Source organism: Guyanagaster necrorhizus (genome assembly GCF_019112545.1).
Source record: "Guyanagaster necrorhizus MCA 3950 unplaced genomic scaffold BT62scaffold_20, whole genome shotgun sequence".
NCBI lineage: Eukaryota > Fungi > Basidiomycota > Agaricomycetes > Agaricales > Physalacriaceae > Guyanagaster > Guyanagaster necrorhizus.
The window spans coordinates 23,185-44,699 of NW_025064899.1; the positions used below are offsets into that span (position 1 = coordinate 23,185).

Genomic DNA, 21,515 nt, shown 5'->3' on the forward strand with positions numbered 1-21,515 from the left:
GTTTCCATCCAGGAGTATGCTGTGCTCTATGAAATATTCATCCAATCAGCAGTACGTTATCAGGATATGACAGCAGCTCGTCTTCCTGCTACGTACAGTTCAAAATTGTTTCAGGCAGGAAGTGAGCAGAGTCATCAGACGAGAAAGCTAACAGAGTTGATCCCTAGTGAATATGTGGAGCGATTGCTAGGAGATTTCAGTGAACGACTGGAGCGCCATTCAGATGGATGGGGGATCGGGCACCATTTTCTGCTTCAGTGGCAAGGGATCAAGGCATTGACAGTGCATGACCCAAGCAATGCAACTGAGCGAGAATACTTCCTGCGCCAGGACCATGTATTCAATGCCGACATGTTCAGTACTCCTGGTGATGATGTCTTTGTTGACGTTGCACTCGAGCTGTCTGTGAAGGAGGGAGCAGTTATGTGGCACTCTGACGGCCATGCAGTCGCGCTACAGAGACTACTGCAAATGCATCAGACCGAAGCCAACAAGTGGACGCGTTTCAGTTACTACAATTACAAACGGGATACATGTGCACATCTCACCTCCGTCACAGGATGTCACATCACAACACATACCACACCGCTCAGACAATTCAACGCAACCTTTGTCCAGATGTACACAACCGATAAATGCCTTACCTATGACATGCGGGCAAGCAATAATGCCAAGTTTGTTACAGCAGTTAATCTGATGAAGAAGTCAAAGTACACATACAATGAGTTTCTTGGGAAATTGTACGGTGTCTTCGCAGATGCAGCATGGCATAACGATGTACATGCACGGATTGAGGCACGAGTCCCACTGGCTAATGCGGAAGATGTGTTCGCAGATGTTCCAGTTGCAAGCTTCTTGGATCTGATGTATTGTGTTCCATGACAAGACTGGTGGTGAGCCCATTTCTAGAAGCTATATAATGATGAGGATCAGGGCTAATAGTATCCACAGGCAATTTAAATCTGCCAGAGCTCTTGGATTTGCAACATTGACCCAGTGGCAGAATGAAGAGCACAATACAGACATGTGACACCATTACTATCTGGTCATCCTGACATATCTCATTGCATTTATGGTGAATTCACTTCATGCACAGCCAGAAGAGCAATCAGGACACAAGATGTTGATGCATGCCATCTGGCTGCAAATGTACTGGCAGGAAGATCATCACATGATCCTTCCATGCACATGAAAGAGAGATGGGACAGATGAGCCAGGACCATATGCAGAGAGAGGACTCTGGTGGATTCCAAGCAGTGTGATTGCATGGCCAACATGGAATGGAGGTGGTACAAGAATACCACGATGCGAGAGTGTCATCCAAGTGCCCAGTGAGGCAGGTTGGAATTTGTTGGGCATTAGAAAGACACTGAATGAGTTCTGTTCTGAAGATAGTCACATGAAGCAGTGACAATTCATGGAATGGAAGCCAACAGGCCAGGTCATAGGATGCACAAGGAAAGCCAAGGGTCAACCTGAGGAACCAATGCTGAAGACAGAAAGGCTAGCTCAACAGATAGAAATGCCAGAAAAATCATATGACTATGGGCCCAATCTGCCACCAGAGGACTGGATATATGATGAACAATATCCAGAGCATGCTGGGACATTTCTGAATCAAGTACTACAGCAATATGTGTCTGACATGCTGCAGAAGGTTGGATGGGTGAAATGTGGATGGGAGCATTCTCCTCTGACACAGAATGAACGGCAGATGGTCGACATCCATATCATGAAAGAAAATGATCTTGGAGGAGTGTTGACACATGCACGAATGCATGAAGGAACAGAGAGCCAGTGGGATTCACTGTTTGACAACATCTTCCGGACTCCAAATGAACTCAACACGAGGAAACGACAGTCTGCACGGAGTAACTGGGGAAAGATGAAATCAATCAAGATGTGGGAAGGATTTGTGCATGATATGTCTTCTTCACCACAAGTGGAAGATATGCAAAGAGCACTGAAAAGGGCATTTGATGAATTCCTGTGGTGTGTTTGGTCTGATAGCACACAGGTGTGTGTTTATGAGAAGTTGGGAGGGGAACTGATTAAACCGGAATGAGTTTGAAAAGAGGCTCTACCATGTTCAGCTGTCTGCCTCATCCGGAATCCATGGATAGAGAACTGGAGATTTGATATTATGAGTGGCCACATGCCAGCATTGCAGAATGTTGAGGAATGGGGGGATAGGGAGGATAAAGAGGAAATCATGGCGATAATTGAGAGGGAAGAAAGAGAGAAGCAAAAAGAGATGGACATGCAGGAAAGAGAAGATCACATTCTCCAAGAGCGCAGAGAAGAAGAGGAATCATCAGAGGATGAAGCAGAGCCAGACATCAGGAGGCAAATAACAGATGAAAGGGAACCAATCACTATGGAAGGGAACAGAGGGATGCTACTGGGAGAGCCCATTGTGTCACCCACTCAGCGTCGAAATTGACAAAGGGAGAAGGGGAGCAAAAAAAGATGTTGGAATACAATGTCAATGAAACACATATTCTGACCATTTCAAAGTATATTGACAAAAGATGTGATAGCAAATTGAACAAATTGTTATGGTGCTATTCTCACTCCGACAGATGAAAAGCAGCCTGCAAAGAAAATCGGTCATGTACCAAGGACTGCACATGCTCCATATGCAGATTCTAAAACAGCAGAATGTGCATATTTCAAGAATTGGTAATATACTGCGGACTGTACACACTACCTACACAGTTGCTAAATGACAATAATGGCCATATTTTGAGAATTGGTAATGTACCATGGACTGTACATGCTACCTACATAGATTTTAGATGACAAGAATGGGCACATTTCGAGATTCGGTAATGTACCGCAAAACAAATGTGCTCCCTACACCCATGTCACATGCAAATGGGCACAGACTTCATTTACCACAAAACAGACATGCCCCCTACCACAGCACACCAACCATGCACAAGAGGGACCGCTATGCATTCACGGTACCAGCCTGTGCATGGTCCATCCTCAGAGTGAGATATCTGTCATATTTTGCGGTCCCACCACTGCTGTTCTGTGTACTGCCGTTGCTTTAAACCCTAACTTAGGGTTGCTTCTGAGGTTCTTCTGAGCAATTCATGTACCGCCTACCTATAAGGTGCACCGCGTATCCTGGCCATGGGTGAAGCAAAGGAAAATCCAAAAGCATTGGCTGGGACAAAAGCGTGTGGAGCGCAAGAGAATGCATAAGCTCAGCCAGTTTAGTATTGCCTTGTGCCCAAATATGTCACCGCTCTTATCAAGCCCAGTTCCTTAGGTGTTCTATTCATAGTAAAGTCGCTAAACAGAGATGGCAGCAACTCAATGGCAACAGCATCGGGTGGCTATGAGCGCAAGGATGAAAGTCGATCATAGGCACCATACATACTTTCTTGGTTCATCCCATTCTCGTTGTTATCGGCGTGCTTGTGTACTTTCATCTATGAATCCCCAAAGTCCAGTTTGTTCGTACCTGATGGAGTTCTACTTCCACCGCATCTCTCTTTATGGACAAGATTTCGTGAGACTCCGGGTTGTTGGCGGTCAGTTAGCTTCATCCGATCTAAACAACTTTCAACTTATCTACCTCCATTAGCTGAGGAGTTACGTAGCCAAATTAACTTCCTTGCTATGCCTTACAAGGGGGGGCTGGAGCTGCAAGTGGTTGAGGCAGTATTCGGAGAAAGTCCTGGAAGATCGGATTCGAAAGGGTATTCTGGTCACCGGAAATCACGCTTGATATGATATTTGTACTTCATAAAAACATAGATTGAAAATACGGACATGGTATTGTACACAAACCTTTTGTCTTTGTAGGGTGGGAGCATTTGGCATGGTCTCGAAAGTTATCCAGTGACAGAGTGATCGGAAAAGGGTTTGGTATCATTTACGCACATCCAATTAGTTTGTGATATTCTCGATGCAATGAACTGATCATCTCCTCCAAGTTAGAGCAGTGGGATAAATAACCCAGAAGGCGAGACGTGGGGAGTGTAGTTTCTTATTAAAATTTTACAGAGATGAATTCTCTCACTCCCCGCCTGTCAATCCATACATGTAAGCCTGGGTGACCAAATTCGTTATCGGCCTCAATTATAGGGATCTATTTCTTTTGGTAGGTTGGTGGTAACAGGTAACTTTTCTCACACATAGTTACAAATACATTGTAGTACATTGTCGACATTTCATCAGAAAACAACCATGATAGGAACTCGTCTTTTCCCTATAGCCAGCCCTGATATATCCACGAAGAATCTGGTTCCCTGTGTTGCTGCCCAGGAGTAGGGATCTCAGCTGTCAACGTCTCGGTAGAGGATTCTGCGTCGTGAAGGTTAGTATGCATAGGTCCTTCCACAGTCGGAGTCGCCGATGCGTTCCGCCTTCGACGGATGTAGAAGACCAGCGATGCGGCCACAACGATCACTACCAAGACCCCGATGGCAATGGCGCCTCCAAAGGTCTTTAATAGCCTTGAGGTCGACGATATTGATGATTGTGAAACCGTGCTACTCGAAGTTATCACGGTTTCTTCCATAGTCAGATTCGGAGACGGGATGGATGCTCGGGTGTTTCTGCAAAGGTAAGTATGTCAATAACAAGGAAGATAGAAGAACCAACAACGTACATGTAAATGGCATAATCAAAGATAACATAGGATGACTGTGTCCCCGTCGTTTCTATGAGCAACGTATGATCATCGCTGCTCAAAGACGCGTTGCTATATGCAAGGACACCGTACTGAAACTCATACGTCCCATCTGCATCATGTCTATAACTCCCCACCATGTCTCCATCCATCCGAAAATCACATATCGTATCACTACTCTCCGGATAGTTCGAAACAATCAGGTAGACGTATATCGCTGACCCTGATAATGACAAGTCAGTATGTGAGTGTTCCCGGCTAGGGAGTCGAAAGTGTACCATGAAAGACCAGCTTGGCCGTCATGTTCCTCAGTGCGGGATAGTACGTTGCGCCTGTCCATGTATCGTTCATCGCCATCGAGCGGTCAGGCACGATTGCGGAATCACTGCACTGAGAAGAGTTCTTCCATATGAGGGGACTGTAGTCTACTTGGAATCCAGTGTGATCATCCCCCAGCGTATCGTCGATAGTATGGTTTACGAGCTGACCTGTGGTGAGGAGGTCCAGGAGAAAAATGGCTGAGAGGGTGAGGAGGGCCATAGTATGAAATAGGAAGAAACAGGTGCAACAATGCAACTGCCGCGGTAGCGAGCATCGTGAGAAGCGAACTGACATTGTGTCGAACTCATGGCAGTAGAGAGGCAAAGATAGACCAGGACTGAATTTGCGGAGCAACCGGCCTAGGCTCACCGTACGTATTTCAAGTTTGTGGATCAAAGAATTTCAGGCTGGCGAGAAAACGTGATCCTGGGATCTTGCAAGTGACATTGTGGTAATGCGGGGTATGTCGAGACTGAACGAGAAGAAAGAGCATCGGCTCGTGATAACGCAATATCTCTGGTCCAGTTAGAACGAGTGGGTAGATGATTGATTTACAGGCTTACCATCGGTCGCGATAATGTATATACCGTGATCCACATCAAAGAACCACTTCAAATACAGAAAAGAATCCACCAATCGAAGCCTCGTGACCGCGAATATCAAGAACGTATGGAATAACCGGTATGTTGGCGTGAAGAACCGGGCGAATTTCCTTCATCTGGAAGTTGATCAGGCGTCGATATGTTATCAGTAAGCGCGGCGATCGATACTTGCGCCCCACATCCACCAGTCGTATCGCACGAGCTGCGGGCTTTGTAGGGGTCGATGTCGCACCATGATCTCTCGCATATCTGTATTTATATTCTGTGTGCTAAGAACAAGCACTACATTAACTGGAGAGGAGGTAATACACAATACAGGTGACCCTTAGAGAAACGGAACCATATTGAACTTTACACGGCTGAGGAAAAGAACAAACTTACCCGTGAACCTATACACGAATGAGAGAGTAGATGAACAAAACGCTATCGATATAACATTCGCATTCATGTCACCTTTTGAATCAAAGCAACATCAACAAAATGTGCACAACCTACCCGAGGTATGGTGTCCATTAATGAACTTGCATCGTTATTACCCGTGGAATAGTCCGGAAGTCTGCCCTGGTGGTAATCAAGGTGGGGCCGCCCAGCCCACTAATGTACTTGAAGTATCAGAGTCATTTTAGTAACAGAAAGTGGTCAGGTTGAACATACTAACCTCGTGGCAGGATCCAGTGCTCAGTAAACACCACACGACGGCGGTGTTATTCATATTAGAAATAGAGCGACACACTGATATTACCGTCATCCTAGGGGCAACTGGACTGAAGTAGTCCTTCTCTCGGCGTCAGTGTCATCGCATTCCCACTGTTGATCACGTCAGTAATGATGCTATTTCCTCCTTCATAAGGAAACACCAGTGTCAGAACTATTACCGCAATACCTCTAGCTTCAGTAAGATAACCGTCAGGAGAAGACTCGAAGCTAGCTGTAAAGTCTGCACAGACTGTAGCCCAGCTGCGCCAGAAGCATGAATAACAGAGAACATAGAAGATGATGATAGACACTCCCAGAAGGAGACCACCTTAGAGGTCATCACCGAATGTATAGTCATCGGCGTTTTCTTTGACTTCAATGGTCTTGGTGTTGTAAGGAGAGGTCTCCTCGACGGTGGTGATGAGGTCTTGGTCAAAGAATGCTTGGCCTGTGTGTTGTTTAATGATCGGATGAAAGAGGAAGCGATATAGTAAGACTTACCGATGTGTTGGGTTCCTCCTATGCAAAGCGTGCCATTAGCATGGAATATGATATGGATGTCATTAGTCCACCCATAGCGCTGTCCTTGAGGAGCCGTCAGTCCGTGAAGGAGAGTAGTAGATAGGGAAGAGACGTTCCCAGAAATACATCTTGAACTGAGCATATCCCTCGTCGTTCATGGGCTGGATACTCCAGAGGAAAGTTGTATTATAACGATCCAAAGTCAGGATGGATGAAAAGGTAAAAAGAATTGCTAACTGACACAGTTATTCGCATCACTATCACCACCATTGCCCACAACTCCTCTAGAGTAGACACCAATGGTGTTACAATTCCACAAGTCTAGATAGATACTAGCGGTTATAGATCGCAAGTTGAGACATATATTAGCTCGATATCGATGTATCGGACACTCCGGGCTGGTCTTCGTTTATGGTCAGTCAGACATCGTGGGTGAGACTTGCAAGTTTGAAAGCCTCAAAGTTAGCGACTGCAAACCGGAATTGCACCGGGATAAAGCTATAGAACGGACAGTGTCATCCTGGAACAATGTCATCGGAAGACAAATGTACAAAGCCAACCGTTGAAGATGTGGAGTGAACGATGGTTCGGTCAATCTTTGCAGTGTCAATAAATCGGTCTTCATTTAGGATGACGACGAGATCCGTGAGAGATGTAGATATTTCCGCTATAATGCCGTTAAAGCATACAGCATAGATGGCGAGGTTCCTAAGACGGCAGTTTGAGCGCTTGGCACGAGCGAGATCGGTAATCACGCCAAGCATTAGCGTGGGACAATGCACGTCGGAGTTTGAAGCCTCTGATCGGCCGGGGGGTACCCAGGGGTAGGTGACAGTGCGGTCACACTAACCCATGCAAGTTTCTATTATATTTTTAAGACTCTAGTGATGCTGGAAAAAAAAGTAATCTGTTTTTCTCTGATGAAGTGGATTTATTTTTGGTACAAGGTATCATCGCGATGCTTGAAAAATTTTTCAAGCATCCAGTGCAAGAGACAGAAGGAATCGGAAAGCATGTCATGTCCGCATTGGCCATTTTCGGGGATTCCGGTAGGAAATTTCATGCAAATCATGGCCAAAAATAAAACATGATCAGGGATCCCCTATTTCTGGTGGATTTTTCGTTCGAAAAGGGCGTAAACTTCCCTCCAGTCATCTCCTGCAGTAACCACCACCACCGCTCTGCAGATGGATGACTACCTGGATGATGGCTTGGAGCCTCTGGAGATGAAGGGCATCTCATTTTCGTGGCTTGAGGATTCATATGAGATAGAGAATCTAACTGAATCTTCAGTTCCTTCGTTTTCTCAGAGCTTTCGAAATGACTACCTCTCCGACTTCGATCCCATGCAGAATGCAACTTCTTTCATGCAGATGCCTTTGGAAGACTACTTCTCTGATCAGCAACTCGCAATACCGCCTATCTGTGTCAATGTATCTGATCTCATAGGTTCATCCTTTCTGGAACATCTTCCTGACCCATCGCTTTCTACTGAGGTGAAAGAACAGTCGTGCCAAGCGCTCAAACTGCCGTCTTAGGAACCTCGCCATCTATGCTGTATGCTTTAACGGCATTATAGCGGAAATATCTACATCTCTCACGGATCTCGTCGTCATCCTAAATGAAGACCGATTTATTGACACTGCAAAGATTGACCGAACCGTCGTTCACTCCACATCTTCAACGGTTGGCTTTGTACATTTGTCTTCCGATGACATTGTTCCAGGATGACACTGTCCGTTCTATAGCTTTATCCCGGTGCAATTCCGGTTTGCAGTCGCTAACTTTGAGGCTTTCAAACTTGCAAGTCTCACCCACGATGTCTGACTGGCCAACTCATTTGCTGCACGTATATCAGTTGAAGGAAGCTGGTTCAGAAGTGAAGGTTTGGGGCCAGAGAGATTATTTCTGCAGTGATGAAGGGGTTCGTCGCTTATTTCACGGATCAAATTAAAGATGAGTGTGAGAAATATTGCCATAGGCTGAATAGAGAGCAAAGTTTATCATAGAAGAGACAACGGACATGCTTTGCAGCTTGTAGTATACATCAAAACACAGCCATTCCAAGTCGGGCGACTCTTCTTTCTTTCCTGTATCAGCCTCTATCCAGCCAGCTGACTCGTATCTCCTTAGAGAACAAACTGTACCCTAGGACCCATAGTTCCCGGCATAATAAAATCAATTTCGATTTCACTCGTGTATTTGTCTGTCATTCTGGCACTGTAGAAATGAACATGCCATCTCTTCTTCATTGGAACATATGATGACTGTCCCCACATGTATAGTTCTTAGCGTGCATATTCCTCATCACCATGGGATCTGTTGGCTTGAATAATTATTTTTATGGAGATAGTACCATCTCTGGAGGTCCCGGTACAGGGTACCTACTGCGTCTTTTTTCCTGGCCATTCATTTTCATCCTTTCTATGGAAAGACTGAGCTCACTGTAGATCGTTATTCCCATTTATGCCACATTTTGGTACACATATAATCACTTGGATGATTTGATGGTTTCACCAAAAAGTTGTATTGATACAGCCTTGGTTTCAATGACCTCAAAGCTGTGAGTAACACTGGTTGTCTCTGGACTAAAATAAGGAGGATAGTGCTCTGCCCTAGGTCGCATTATCGATTCAATGAAGCCAGTCTCATGTAACTGCTGGCATCTTTGAATACATTCACACTTCATGAAAGCCCTACAGCCATAATCCTCCAGCACTGTTCTGTAGAATGCACCCATTATTGGACGACAAGCCATAGTCTTTGATAACCTTGAGAAATAACTTTGCTCACCAATTCTGATGCGTTATAAAGTTATCCTCTTCATAGGTTCCGATTTTTCAGTCAACAGCTGAATATATTCATACAACTAGGTTCCTTCACCCTTTTCGTCCTTATCACGGCCAACCAGTACATACAAGTCAAGCCTTCATAAGAAGCACTCATTTCTACCCTCACTGCTAACAACACCAGACCATTTTACTATCACGATGGAAGAAGAGGAACTGGAGAAAGTAAAGTTTCTTCCGTCTTCAAGTTCACAAGAATTGTCCAGTCTAATCAACTCCAATCTTTCTCCTCCACGTTCTTCTTCCATGCTACCTTCGTCTGCTGGGGTCGCACGATTCTGAAATACACTATGGATGATTATCGGACTCCTAATCGTTGCTGCAGCCACCGCTACGCTGCATCACCTGTTTCTATCCTCCCTATGCAGTTGCAAGGTGCAACATCAGTTCTGGATCAAGAACTCATCAAATGCACTGAGTACATGTATCCAATGGTTCTGTGCCACCTCGGTCTCTCCGTCACCCACGCAGCTCGTAAGAATTCAATACTCGAGTTCAGAATAATAGATTTTACCATCCCCACAGATCTGGCGGTTCATCTGTCTCCGGCCTTTCACGGTGGTTCAAATGAACCATCTATTCGGATTATAAAGTCCATTTTTGATTATCAATCTTGCTTCGTCCAGAGGACCATGGAAAATGATGCCTGTCATCATCATGGCCATTGTGGTACAGGTATTCACCCTCATATCCATCCTAGCTCCCAACTCTCTCGAGATCGGTTCAGCATCCCCAATAAATGACATCATAAATGTACCTACAATCTTCTTCGACAGATCCCAACAGGATACGGGTTGGACATCTGAGTTTGGCGGAATCCAAGATTGCACTGGGAACCTATCTTCAGCGTGGGAGCGAATTCTCGGATGCTCATTCCAGTTCGACGAACTGGTCACGTGGAAAGTACCTGATGGGTGTCAGAGTGGGTGTAATTATACTATTGAGTACCCCGGACCTGTTCTGACATCAGCAAAGACGAGAGTCTTGGCACTGGGAATGATGCCGATTCTTCGCACTCCACACAGCCCACTGCTCAGCTCAGCAGTCCTTCATGGACATTATCTGATGAGGTTTACACAGCCAATTATTACCTCAATTATAGTGGAGCTGCAATAGCTATGGCGTGGCAGATACAAGACACTGTGGGAGCAGAAACTATGATTGGTGGGGCTTGTTACCACTTTCTCCATCAGGTAGGAAAATCTTACTGTAAATCCGAAGCGACAACTAATAGTAGGAATATTTCATATGATGAGCATTCTTTGGGTACAATGAATTGTTGACCGAGGAAAAAAAGGAAATCAAAGGTAACAGCAGTGGTCAACCTATCATTCAAAATTCTTTCATGAGTCGAACATAGGGAATCGAACCCGCCTCTGAATGATACGACAGGACGATGACGTTCGAAACCGGTTCGGAAGAGGGCTTAGTTTGTGGATTTCCAATGACTATATGTTCTAGCTCAAGCATATACTTACTTGAATTTACATGTTGCAGAGGAATATTTTTTGAAAGAGGGTCAAAATTTTTCCAGTCTCGCTGAAGAATACCAAAAATGATTGTGGGTCATAATCAGGAGTCCAGGATAGATACCGAACAGTTGCGCGATGGCAACGAACCAAAGGAGGAAAGAGGTAGTAAGAAAAAAAAGAGAGGCATTCAAAGGGTCGATTTGAACATGGGGGATCGAACTGAAGCACAGCGATGGCCGCTGGGCGTGCTGCCATTGCATCATGGGACTGATGTAGGGATAAATAATGACACAAGCCTATGAGATATCCTTCGGGAGAAATATATAAACGGCGAGGTCCCCAAACTCCAAGGAGTCGAGGTGTCTTGGCTACTTGGAAGGGTCCCATAGTCCACAAGCAATGTAGGTCATGAACAACTAGATTCATAGAGAAAAGAGGATTTTCGAAACGATCTTTGCTTTGAGTTCGTGATCGAGGAGGGAAGAGAGAATGTTTTAGGGCTGCCGAGTTTTGATCTCATTGCATCATGCATGTCGTGATTGCATAACAGTGGGTCGTGTGACACTGTGAGATCCCGGAAGTGAGAAAGCATGAATCTGAGCTCGCCAATACCCTATTGATTGAAAAATGATGCATCTCGCATCGCTAATATAAGTCAGCCTTCTGCAGATAGTCATAACAGGCCCAGAATTCTGAATATGTTTGCTATACCGTCGATCAGTGGAAAGATCGGCCCAACATGGGGAAGAAATGCAGTTCGATTCCGTGTAGCAACATGATGTAGACAAAAGAGATTTTCATTTTTACATAAGTGCTGAGATGGGAGTTACTCAGTAACAAATATACCCAAGATTTTCAAAGAAGCTGTTGGATTTAGGGTGGTCATAAGCGGGAGAGTCACAGTTAGCCCACTGAACGTGAGAATGAGGGCGGCGGAGCTGAACACCCAAGGCCGTTTCGTGAGGAGAAACTCCTCTCATGTTCCTCCACAACAAGTACTACATCTCAACTGAAATAAGAATCTCACATGTTTAGGATCTGCAGATCCTACATGGTGAGTTGTTATCCGGTACCTCAACGCTCTTTTCGTGGACTAATCAGATTCAGCTTGAGCTGAATCCCTTCTAGAAATTCCCAGTTTTACACTCAATAGCATAGCAGCACAGTAAGCGTACTTTGAGTGCCAGCGCAACATAACCTACGACGGATGCCGGAGTCTAATGGGCACTCGCTGAATGCTGAAGGACATTTTTATGGCATAATCAGGATTGGACGCAAGTGCCGTGGATGAGTGGAAGACCTCCCTGAGGATGGGTAGGAGATACGGTTCGATTCCCTCTAGCAGCTTGAGAAGATTTTCTGGATACTTTTACAAACGAATAGCCTCAATATTGCGTGAAGAGAGTGGAGACGGGCATTCAAGTTAACTCGAAAGACGTTCAACGAACGCGCTTGACTAGATCAAGTAATACGCGTGCAGTTGGAGATTCGGCTATCGTCATTCTCTGAGGAGAACGGCCGAAATGAGCAGAACCGTGTCAGTAAAAGCAGGAGAAGAGTCGGTACCATTGGAGTTATCGGCGTCATAACGAATCGGACCGCAAAGCCACCGTCAAAATAACCGAACACCGGACCAGAATGCCTTTCCTCTTACCGTTATGACTTTTTGTGACGTTTCGTCATTATCCACAACAACCACTTATTTCTCATTAACTCCACGTCGACGAGCTAGATATCGTACTGTGGCGGGGATGGGACTGATAGATGGGACCGCCCTGTTTCTTATTAGCCAGCAGCGAACTGATCAATCTCAATCAGACACGGCCACGGGCTTCCTTGAAATATGTCAGGCTGTCATTTTCTCCTGTGATCCCTTTCAGCAATCTTGCACTGACCAACGATAGGAGGAACACTTCGAATATCGCAGACATCCATACCACTCGGACTACTCCTAGGCACCGTAGTCGTCGCTGGACTACATTACATCTACTTATCATTCTTACGCAGTAGAGAGGTGTGCGGATTCTGCATTAATATTTCTTCCAACGCGCTCAGTATATGTTAGTTCACTGCATCTGTCTCAGTGTCATTATCAAAGCTCGTGAGCATTTCCTCTCATCAGTGATAAATGACATACTCACAGCTGAATCATCCTTTCAGTTTACCAGGGGTCCTTTGCCCAACCTCTGCGTTGCATCATAGAACACTTCCCGTAATCATCGTGGCTCAAGCCTTCGCGCTGCTCTCCGTCTTGCACCTAATTCCGCTCGAAATAGACTCAGCATCTCCCAGACCCGTTACGGCTACCCTCTCCGTACCGACCATCATACCTCACGTTATATGATATCGTGTAACTTTGTGGCATCTGTAGCTTGGCGGCGAGCTGTCGGGCGCTACATGATAGAATACGGCCGCTCCAGCCACGCCTCTGTCCTGATGAAATCTTTGACGACGGGAACATGACATTGGGACCACCACCTGCTCACCCTCGTGTTGTGCTCCCAAGTACAGGTATCTCCATTCAGACGGCGGTCTACATGCCAGTGTGTTTTCATGGGCTGGGGCATAAATTTTGCATGGCGAGCGTATCGTGGCCCTAGACCATCGAATTGACGAGTTCCCTGGCATGTTTCTGTCTATGCCCATCGTCTCTTTCGTCAATGGCACGGACATCCATCTCCACGAGTATCATCCGACGCGGTGCTGTGAAAGGAATTAGATCTTCCCATGGTGACATGTCAAGAGCCCATGCGCATCTGGATACTGCCGACATGATTGAGAGAGTCCGGCCTGCGCTTCTCAGCTTCTTTCCCGCCATTTGCACTCCTACCTTGTTAATCACTTTCACTATGCTAGGCCTGAACGGATATTCCACAACTTGGGAAATGATCCAGTACTATGCTGAGCACTGAATGTCATGTCATAGGCTGCATCGACCGCCGACTGGACTTGGTGCTCCCGCCCGTTGAGCCCCTTTTGAAAATTGGCTTTCTCACCTTCAAGGTTGCTGATTCGTTTTCTGGGCATCGCTTTGCGTCAAAGGAAACTTGTCCCAATACTGTGTAAAACTGAGGTTACGGCTCATGTCCAAGGGTAGAGTAGAGTTAGAACCCCTCGTAGAGTCCGGGAGGTGGAATGGATGGATTGTCTAGGCTAGCTGCGTAAACGTGCGATGTATGTCTACTCTGCCCCTAAATGGTCACGTGATACAGTCTGAATCCGCATTCGCCTTCCCCCACCTACGCTCCCAGAGTCTTTTAATTGAGCACCACGGATGTAGTTCTCGGGTGCATATTTCGCCTGCCCTTTTTGTAGATTCTGTGAATGTTACCAACGTTGGTGTGGGGTGGGACTATCTCCGAAGCATTGCCGCCGAATAGAAGTCTACCAGCTGGTATAACTTTTGGAGGTTTGCCACAGATGATTTTCTGAAATCTCTGTCTTGGTCTGCGAGCAGTTTATTCATCTGATGTCTAGTCCTGCTTCGCTTGGAAAAGAAATGGAGAACCTTCGTAGTAATACTGTGGAGCGGAGGTTATAGTTTGCCTCCGAGCTCGATACGCGATGACCGGAAGGTTTATCGAATAAGCGCTGAGGGTGGTGAGTATTTTACGGTTCTGCTCTGTCGTACTTCGCTCACAATTTGGTACAGCAGTAATAATACTTCTCTTCATGCTCAGGACGGGGGGAGGGCCATCGTAGTCCACCAACATTTGAACATGGTCTTTCGCAACCGCCGACTTGGATAGAAAGGTTCCCATCACCAAGGTGAGCTTCTCCCTTCGACCCTGCTGCGGAGTTCTATGATGTGCATAATAATTCTGAATCCATTTTTGACATGCCGTCCATCAATCAATGGAAGATTGGCCCTGATGTAGGGAAGAATACCGTTCGATTCCGTGTAGCGGCTCTACATCCATACATGGAGAATGTTTCCATTTTACATCTTGGATGATGCCAATGTCCCTTCTTTAAAAAAAGTTTTTCAAAGTGTCGAGGGGTTTCCAGATCGGAGTAAGGACTCAGTAACAAATCATGACAAGTATACCCGAGTTTTTCAAAGAAGCTGTTGGGTATAGGCTGGTCACAAGCACAAGGAGGAGAGTCGCAGTTAGCCGCCCACAAAACAAATGGGGAGGATGCACTCTACACCCATGGCCCATTTTGTGAACACTCAACTGAAATACGAATCTCACATTCATAGGATCCATAGATCTGATATGGTGAGTGCTTACCCAAATCTTTGGTCTGGTACATGGTGCTGAGCAATCCTTTCATAGACTTATAGGAGTCACTTGAAATGAATCTCTAGTAGAAATGCTCCGGTTTTATCCTCAATAGCATCAATATCTGCAAGGATTCGCTGTTCCTGGCTGTAAAACTAATGTATTTTGCGACGGATTTGAAATGTACATTGGCTGTGATAGTATAAAGGAAGGAGATATATGATCTTCCTTCCGGTATCACCACAAAGAAAATGAGGAGAAAAGATCAAAATACACCAGGATCTTCAGGCAAATGAGGCTTATTTTAGTCCAACATGCACGGCTTTGCTCTTGGCATCCAAAGAGTCCTTTAATTTGGATCAGAATTCCTCTTCTGTTAAATATCTATCCTTTTCATACTTTTCCAGTACTTCCATCCACTCTTTATCATGCATGATTGCGATCTTGAGGGAAGAGTCCTGCAAAGAATGTGTCAATGTGAATTGTTGTTTATCAAAAACTTACCTTGCTTAATGAATATTCATTCATCACTGCTGAAGGATTCAAAAGCTGAAAGTAGGAATGATTTCAGTGTGCCAAAAATGACTGACATCAATCTCACCTCACTTTCCCTGGGTGGAAATTCAGGTATTTGTATGACCAAAGACATATTTTCTGTGCTCTCTGCCAATATATTTCTCTGATCTGAGTCCTGGTCCTTCAGTGCTGTCTTCAATGAGAGCAAATGAGTCCAAGTTCTGCTGTTTCTGTTACTCAGCAGGAGCAGTGCCTCGTTACTATCAAAAAAGTGAATGGGATCTTTGAAAAGGCTATGGAGGGGATCAGCAGTTGCCTCCCAGTGTGGTTTGAGCAGGACTTTTGAAACTGATATGGTGTAACTGTGCATGAAGATGCACTGGTTCTCAAGATGTTTGGGGTAAGGATAAATGGTGCCAGGTAATGGATATAGGCATGCATCGAATCCAGAACTAGTGGTCCATGCACACACAACTGGAGCATTTACTCCACCAATAGGTGCTATAGCACATGTAAGAGAACAGTTTAAACTGCTGGCTGCCCTTCCAATGACCGCAGCTCCCCAGGTAGTTGCTTTGTCACAGCTGGTGATGGCATACAAAGTGCCCTGCAGGCTTCTCGACCTAAGCAATCTGGATCATTGATGTAATTGTACCAAGATACCCCATGTTTTTCAGTGTATACCTTGATTGTGCCTTTGTCAAGAATGTTGTACCTCATTGCAGAATTAGGAAGACACAGGACTGCTGCAGATGACCCTGAGATGGTGAAGTCAATCGACATGGCAGGTGCAGTGCCTGTAATACTATAAAGCAAATGTAGACAATGAAATTCAAGGATATAGTCATCCATGGACCTTGACAAAGCTTCAGCAGAAATGCCTGCAAAAATATCTGAGTAGGATGCATCTTGACTTGCAATAACAGTCCCATAGATGCCAGTGCAATGTTGTATAGATGATGGATTGAGAGGTACCAAGTCAAGAGGCACATGACCATGATTGATTGGATGTTCAGCATTTTCAAAGATGTTGAAGAGAAAGTCAAAGCCCCCTAAATCATTGTGAATCCCTACATCCCCAGATTGTACACCTGCACTCATGAACTCATCAGATGCACTACATTCTGGCTCTGGATACCAAAACAGATAACTGTGGCCTTTGTGGATGAGGGCCTTTGCATAGAGGATGTGGGGGGCCTGTTCAGTCATCAGTGTGTGGTCCAAGTTTGATTTGACAATGGATATTTATAAGCTCCCACTGTTGTCTCAGTCTCAGTGCTGACTTGGCTGAGACTGATTCATGAGAGACATTAGCTCTGGTGTCAAAGCTTCATCTTCAGCTTCATCCTGCTTTCCTAAGTGAGATGAGCTCTGCTCTCTCACTGTCATCCAATTCTAACTGCCAATCCTGGGCATGGAGGCTCTGCCTCATCCCTCTGGCATCAATAATCCCAATTGCCTGTCTGGCTTTGCCAAATCTAACCAATTCTCATCTAGTATTACCATGCCTTTTATTCTACAAGTTGCTAGTGATCTTTTCTGTCCATGATTTCATCCCTAAAATCTGTTATCTCATTCATGACCTTGAATCCCTTGTCTGATGTTGAAAATGTCACAGCATTGGTGAAACATTGTTGGGAGCATTAGCACAGTCCAGTTCCTCTGAGATCACATGTTGCATTACTGCAGATTCCCGCTTGTCCATAGCTACAACCGAGACCATCACTATCCATTGCCGATTCCCTCTCTTGGACATAGCGATACGTTTCCATCATCATTACCATTGTGGCATGTTTTATATTCACTCATTTAGTTTACTACTGCTCACTCCTGGTGTAGCATCTCATTTAGACTTCATCAGGTTATGGACCCCGCACTCTAACCGACCCCGATCTCATGCTCAGCCTGTTCCAGATGTCCTCGCCCCATCGTGCATTTCTTCTGACCAACAATGAGATCCACGTCTTTCGTATTTGGCAAATGCTCGAATTGCAGATGAGTCAGAAAGGATCAGGATCTGTTATGGTTATGCTAGCTTACCCAGTCGATGAGCCTTGGATCCGATATCTCTGAACACATTACACACTTCCAAGAAGCCCTCTGACACCTCGCCATTGCCAGATGGGACATTCCTGAGCATATCACCTCCTCTCATCTCCTCTCCTCGCTCCCGTATGATCCCAATGAAGCCGATTCATGGGATGGAACCGTGAAGCAAATCAAAATCGACAACGACAGCACCACCTCTACCACTATCAACATTCTCCTTGATGAGAAAGGTCACCGCTAACGTCAATGACAAACAGGCAATGGCTGTGCTAGATCGCCATGGGCTCACCATGGGAATCTTTTGCAATATCCATCACCATGTTGCCCCCATTTGCATATACCAGTTTCCGGTTACCATATAAATTGCTGCGGAAACCTCGATGCATTGCTCTTGCCTATCTTCCTTATGTGATGTACTAATACAGTCGCTCTGCACATTCAACATCAATGCATGATACAATGGTGCAGTCGGATTTTACAGGAGTCTACATACATTTCGTAGTGTGAAGCGCTGCAGAGGCAGGCATCTGGCATGACAATTGTCGTTGCCTTCATTTAAGTGAACTCGTTCTCCATTGTACAGGTTGAAACTCATAGCCAATGCTATACACAGTGTATGGGGATAAATGCTGCCTATTCCAGATGCATGTCCACTAGAAGAGGTCACAATCAGCCAGGATGGTCGCTGAAATTGAGTCCAAGGAAAGAATTCAGCATCTATGCTTGTTCTAGGAGTTGAGAGGGGTTGAGGAGCAGTAGTGGATGAGGAGTGTTCTTAGGAGCAAGGGGTTGGGGACAAAACAGGTCTTTGTTTGGATGCCAAAGCTCTCTCATGACAGCCCCTCAAGGGAAGCTATGCTCAAGCTGGCACAGGTGAGTGTATGAAATACAAGAGACTGTAACCAGAGTATAATGAAAATGAAAAGGGAAAGTGGCAAGGGTGGGTGCAAAAACTGCTTGAAGTCAATGACTCTCAAGCTCTATGTGTGAGATAGGGAAGAAAGAGGATGAGAAAATTGCAATGACATGGACTGGCTTTATATTTCCAAGGGTGAGTGGCATTTGGTCTTTGTCATACACATTGATGACAGGAACAAAGGCAATTTCAGTGCCACTGAAGGTAAGACCATTGTCTCTTGCATAGATGACATTCAAGGGTATTTGAATGGTTCATCGATGACCATTGCATAGAGGAATGTGGGATCGGCAAGGAAACAATAGAAGGCCTGTTATTCATGTGTCGATCTCTTCTTTCCTTTGTTTCTCAATCTGACATCTGCTGCCAGTATCAGTGTCCAATGGTTCTGTTTTACCATTGTTCATCTGTTGACACTGAAGGCTGGTATTCCCTGTCCACCGCACTTGTGCTCAACTAGTAAATCGGACTATGTGTCACAGTTATTGAAATTATGAAATGTGGACTTCTTTATCGTGCTGGCAGTGACCAACTCCGTGCTACGGTCACCTCATTTTTATACCTTATAGCTAGGTTACATTGTAGACTGTTATAACAGGATGTTCTGCTGCCTCAAGGTTGCCGATGTAAAGAACACTCGTTACGAGACAGCCTGACAACCATCTGTTTGGTGGTGCTTCAAGTACATTCTGGGTAAACTGTTGGGGTTAGTGAATTTCTGATGATTTCTGTGTTGATTTAGGCTCTGGAGATAGTTCATTTGTGTGCATCTAACTCCAGTCATCATGGCAGAATCATCAAACTGAATTGCTGGTAGGATGGAAATGTATGGGAATGCACATAGACTCTCAAGGCAGGAATTTTTTTAATTCTTGCTTGAAAAAGCCACTATTTTGAACTTCTTTTTGTCTCTTCAAGCCAAAGGACTTAGAGTCAAGAATGAGAATACCCTGTTGAAAGCACTGGAAACAAGGGAGTAGTGCATTATTTAATGACCCTCTCTCCAATTCTGTCTGACATTCCTAGTGGGTCCTCGGATATCACTCACAACAGAGGAGACATGACATGAAGATAAGGTCGAAATAGTACAGTAGTACAGTATTTAAGGATCGGAGATTTAGACAGAGAAGGCACGAAAACCAAACTCCCCAAAGATTTATCACTCGAAGGACTATGTGTACTGGTATGCTCACCCAAGTCGAAGATGGCGGAATCATGTAAGTTAATATTATCATGAGGAAGGATCCCATAGCCTGGCGTCTAATACTGAACATGGCTACAATTGATAATACGAGACAGTTGCTAGCACGAGTAATTGAACAGAGTAAATCCTTGGTCCTAGCCTCCAGAACAGATTCAAATGGAAGTTGTGTCAACACTGGAGACGTAATTTCTGCACTCAGGTCTTTGGGAATTGAACCTCCCAGGAAACCTCGTTTTCCCGTACCTCGGAACGTTAACCTGGCATCGGGTGTGGGGGAAACAATGCAGAAGAAGAAATTGACCTCCTGAATTTTGGGGTTGGTTTCAGGGAAGACAAAGATAGCTCAGGACATTTACTAAGGTCTGCCTATCAGATTTTGAAGAAAAGACGATGACCTCTTCCGAAGCAGTACTTCTTTCCGATTAGTAACAAGGAGAGCAGGTTATGAAAACCTCCACCCTCACCATGCAAGGTCTGTAGCAGCCCCAACCTCCGAGATCTCCTCAATCATCGCAATAAGCTCCCCATACACCCCATGACCACAGAACGATACCTTGATACCATAGCTGGCATTGCAAGCAAACTTAGGTGTCCAAAAGGAGAAATTATGTGAGGTTGGGGCACATGCTGTGCTTGGCACGTCATTAGCGACAGACGATGACTTGTAGAGTATCGCTTTTCCAGAGACGGACGTCTGGAGCAGTGGAACTGAGGACCTGATCCAAGGCATTAATACGCGTTTGGTAGCTCGTTGTGAGTCTGGGCGAGGTCGAAGCAATTTAAGTGATCCAGTCAGGACTGCGCAGATTCGTTATGTTGCGGCAGTAAGCTTTGGGTAAGGCGGGATTTTGGTGGCGGAGCTACTCATGAGCAGACACTCCCCCTTGCGCTTGTGATAACCCTAACTGCTTTGAAACTCGGGTATGTTTGTCACTGAGTAATCCCACCCCTCGGCCCTTTGAAGAACTTTTTTTTAAAAAAGGACATTCGTATTAAAAAGGATAATGTCAACTTAGAAACGAATCATTAATAGTCGCTACACACGGAATCGAACCGTATTTTTTTTTACCCTACGTCGGGCCAAATCATCCACTGGTCAACTGACGGCATGTCAAAAACGGATTTCAGAATTATGCGCCTGCTAGACTGTACAGCAGGGTGACTTAATTAGCCATAAATCAAGGACCCACTCATGGGAGTGGAACCTTTTTCCTCGGAGCATGGCTCGTCGCATCAAGCTCAAACGATTCTTGCATAGCGGTGGGTCGGAAATACTATGAGATCCCAGGAGTGAGATTTTTCAGCGACAAAGAGCTCGCTGACTCGGATTAGGCATCTATCGGTGCTGTGTCAATCAGAAGGTCAGGAAACAGCGCTCATGAATGACGTGGCCTCGTCCTTTCTCTCCCCTATCAATTTTGGGCTCTGCACCGTCGAAAGACTCGGCGTACATGGTCACTACAGACCACAGAAACACCGTTCCTGTCCTTAGGG

At 45.3% G+C, this 21,515-nt stretch overlaps 8 protein-coding genes across 8 annotated transcripts; 4 read left to right on the forward strand and 4 right to left on the reverse strand.

The window, feature by feature from the left end:
- Positions 1-66: 66 nt before the first annotated feature.
- Positions 67-882, forward strand: BT62DRAFT_1008490 (uncharacterized protein; the record flags this gene model as incomplete). The annotated part of the gene is made up of 1 exon (XM_043177446.1): positions 67-882. One exon carries the CDS (start codon positions 67-69, stop codon positions 880-882), a length of 816 nt encoding a protein of 271 aa, XP_043037332.1.
- Positions 883-1,417: 535 nt separating this feature from the next.
- Positions 1,418-2,443, forward strand: BT62DRAFT_921501 (uncharacterized protein; the record flags this gene model as incomplete). Its single annotated transcript, XM_043184306.1, has 2 exons — positions 1,418-2,017; positions 2,171-2,443. The coding sequence occupies 2 exons, from the start codon at positions 1,418-1,420 to the stop codon at positions 2,441-2,443; spliced, it is 873 nt and encodes a 290-aa protein (XP_043037333.1).
- A 2,096-nt stretch (positions 2,444-4,539) lies between these two features.
- Positions 4,540-5,188, reverse strand: BT62DRAFT_901606 (uncharacterized protein; the record flags this gene model as incomplete). Its single annotated transcript, XM_043183465.1, has 2 exons — positions 4,540-4,871; positions 4,927-5,188. The coding sequence occupies 2 exons, from the start codon at positions 5,186-5,188 to the stop codon at positions 4,540-4,542; spliced, it is 594 nt and encodes a 197-aa protein (XP_043037334.1).
- Positions 5,189-5,567: 379 nt separating this feature from the next.
- BT62DRAFT_1008492 (uncharacterized protein) lies at positions 5,568-6,283 on the reverse strand (the record flags this gene model as incomplete). Its single annotated transcript, XM_043177447.1, has 4 exons — positions 5,568-5,820; positions 5,953-5,960; positions 6,067-6,165; positions 6,230-6,283. 4 exons carry the CDS (start codon positions 6,281-6,283, stop codon positions 5,568-5,570), a joined length of 414 nt encoding a protein of 137 aa, XP_043037335.1.
- Positions 6,284-6,596: 313 nt separating this feature from the next.
- Positions 6,597-7,553, reverse strand: BT62DRAFT_1008493 (uncharacterized protein; the record flags this gene model as incomplete). Its single annotated transcript, XM_043177448.1, has 4 exons — positions 6,597-6,715; positions 6,769-6,847; positions 7,267-7,287; positions 7,350-7,553. The coding sequence occupies 4 exons, from the start codon at positions 7,551-7,553 to the stop codon at positions 6,597-6,599; spliced, it is 423 nt and encodes a 140-aa protein (XP_043037336.1).
- Positions 7,554-7,747: 194 nt separating this feature from the next.
- On the forward strand, positions 7,748-8,941 carry BT62DRAFT_921504 (uncharacterized protein; the record flags this gene model as incomplete). The annotated part of the gene is made up of 6 exons (XM_043184307.1): positions 7,748-7,838; positions 7,954-8,238; positions 8,369-8,475; positions 8,538-8,558; positions 8,648-8,713; positions 8,831-8,941. 6 exons carry the CDS (start codon positions 7,748-7,750, stop codon positions 8,939-8,941), a joined length of 681 nt encoding a protein of 226 aa, XP_043037337.1.
- An 838-nt stretch (positions 8,942-9,779) lies between these two features.
- Positions 9,780-10,754, forward strand: BT62DRAFT_921505 (uncharacterized protein; the record flags this gene model as incomplete). The annotated part of the gene is made up of 3 exons (XM_043184308.1): positions 9,780-9,808; positions 9,964-10,230; positions 10,265-10,754. 3 exons carry the CDS (start codon positions 9,780-9,782, stop codon positions 10,752-10,754), a joined length of 786 nt encoding a protein of 261 aa, XP_043037338.1.
- A 6,097-nt stretch (positions 10,755-16,851) lies between these two features.
- BT62DRAFT_824028 (uncharacterized protein) lies at positions 16,852-17,034 on the reverse strand (the record flags this gene model as incomplete). The annotated part of the gene is made up of 1 exon (XM_043182373.1): positions 16,852-17,034. A coding segment is annotated over one exon (183 nt), but the record flags the coding sequence as incomplete, so codon positions are not given.
- Between the last annotated feature and the right edge of the window lie 4,481 nt (positions 17,035-21,515).